This window comes from Penaeus monodon, chromosome 33, assembly GCF_015228065.2.
Source record: "Penaeus monodon isolate SGIC_2016 chromosome 33, NSTDA_Pmon_1, whole genome shotgun sequence".
NCBI classification, from domain to species: Eukaryota; Metazoa; Arthropoda; class Malacostraca; order Decapoda; family Penaeidae; genus Penaeus; species Penaeus monodon.
The window spans coordinates 17090651-17091244 of NC_051418.1; the positions used below are offsets into that span (position 1 = coordinate 17090651).

General features: G+C 55.9%; 1 protein-coding gene and 1 pseudogene across 1 annotated transcript in view; both read left to right on the plus strand.

The window, feature by feature from the left end:
* LOC119594107 (sialin-like) overlaps positions 1-594 on the plus strand; it is a gene marked incomplete in the record, with an annotated part of 175421 nt that overhangs the window by 102593 nt on the left and 72234 nt on the right. Inside the window, 2 exon segments of the mRNA XM_037943164.1 lie at positions 18-244; positions 412-561. Coding sequence (XP_037799092.1) covers positions 18-244; positions 412-561 — 377 coding nt within the window.
* LOC119594277 overlaps positions 1-594 on the plus strand; it is a 79615-nt pseudogene that overhangs the window by 5767 nt on the left and 73254 nt on the right.

A 594-nucleotide genomic window follows, 5' to 3' on the forward strand; every position in this document is an offset into this window, starting at 1 on the left:
GCCCTCCCCTCCGCCAGGCATGCAGGTCGGGACCGTGGTGGCCATGACGGCGGGCGGCTACCTCAGCGCCTCCTCCTTCCTCGGCGGCTGGCCCTCAGTCTTCTACGTGTTCGGGACGGTGGGCCTGGCGTGGGGCATCCCCTGGTTCCTGCTGGTGCACGACCGCCCCGAGCACCACCCGTCCATCTCCCGGGCCGAGCTCGAGTACCTGCAGGCCAACAAGGAGACCGTCAAAGGGGCTGAGGTTCGTTGGGCGTCTCGAGCGCGAGGTGGAAAAGAAAAGTCGGAAAGGATAGTTGGGCGTTGTATACAGGCGGTTTTTGAAATTCGGAATATATCGTGATAAAGATAACCGATTTTTTTGTTTTGTTTTGTTTAAAGGCGATTTCTAATTTCTTTTCGGTATTCGAGGTGGTGTCCATTCCCTGGAAGGCGATTTTCACGTCGCCGCCGGTGTGGGCGTGCATCTTCATCGCCTGGGGAGGGAGTTTCGGCTTCCAGACCCTGCTCTCTGAGATTCCGACTTATCTGGCCAACATTCAGCATTTCGATGTGAAGCAGGTCAGTAGCTATTAAGGTAACATATGAGATTTA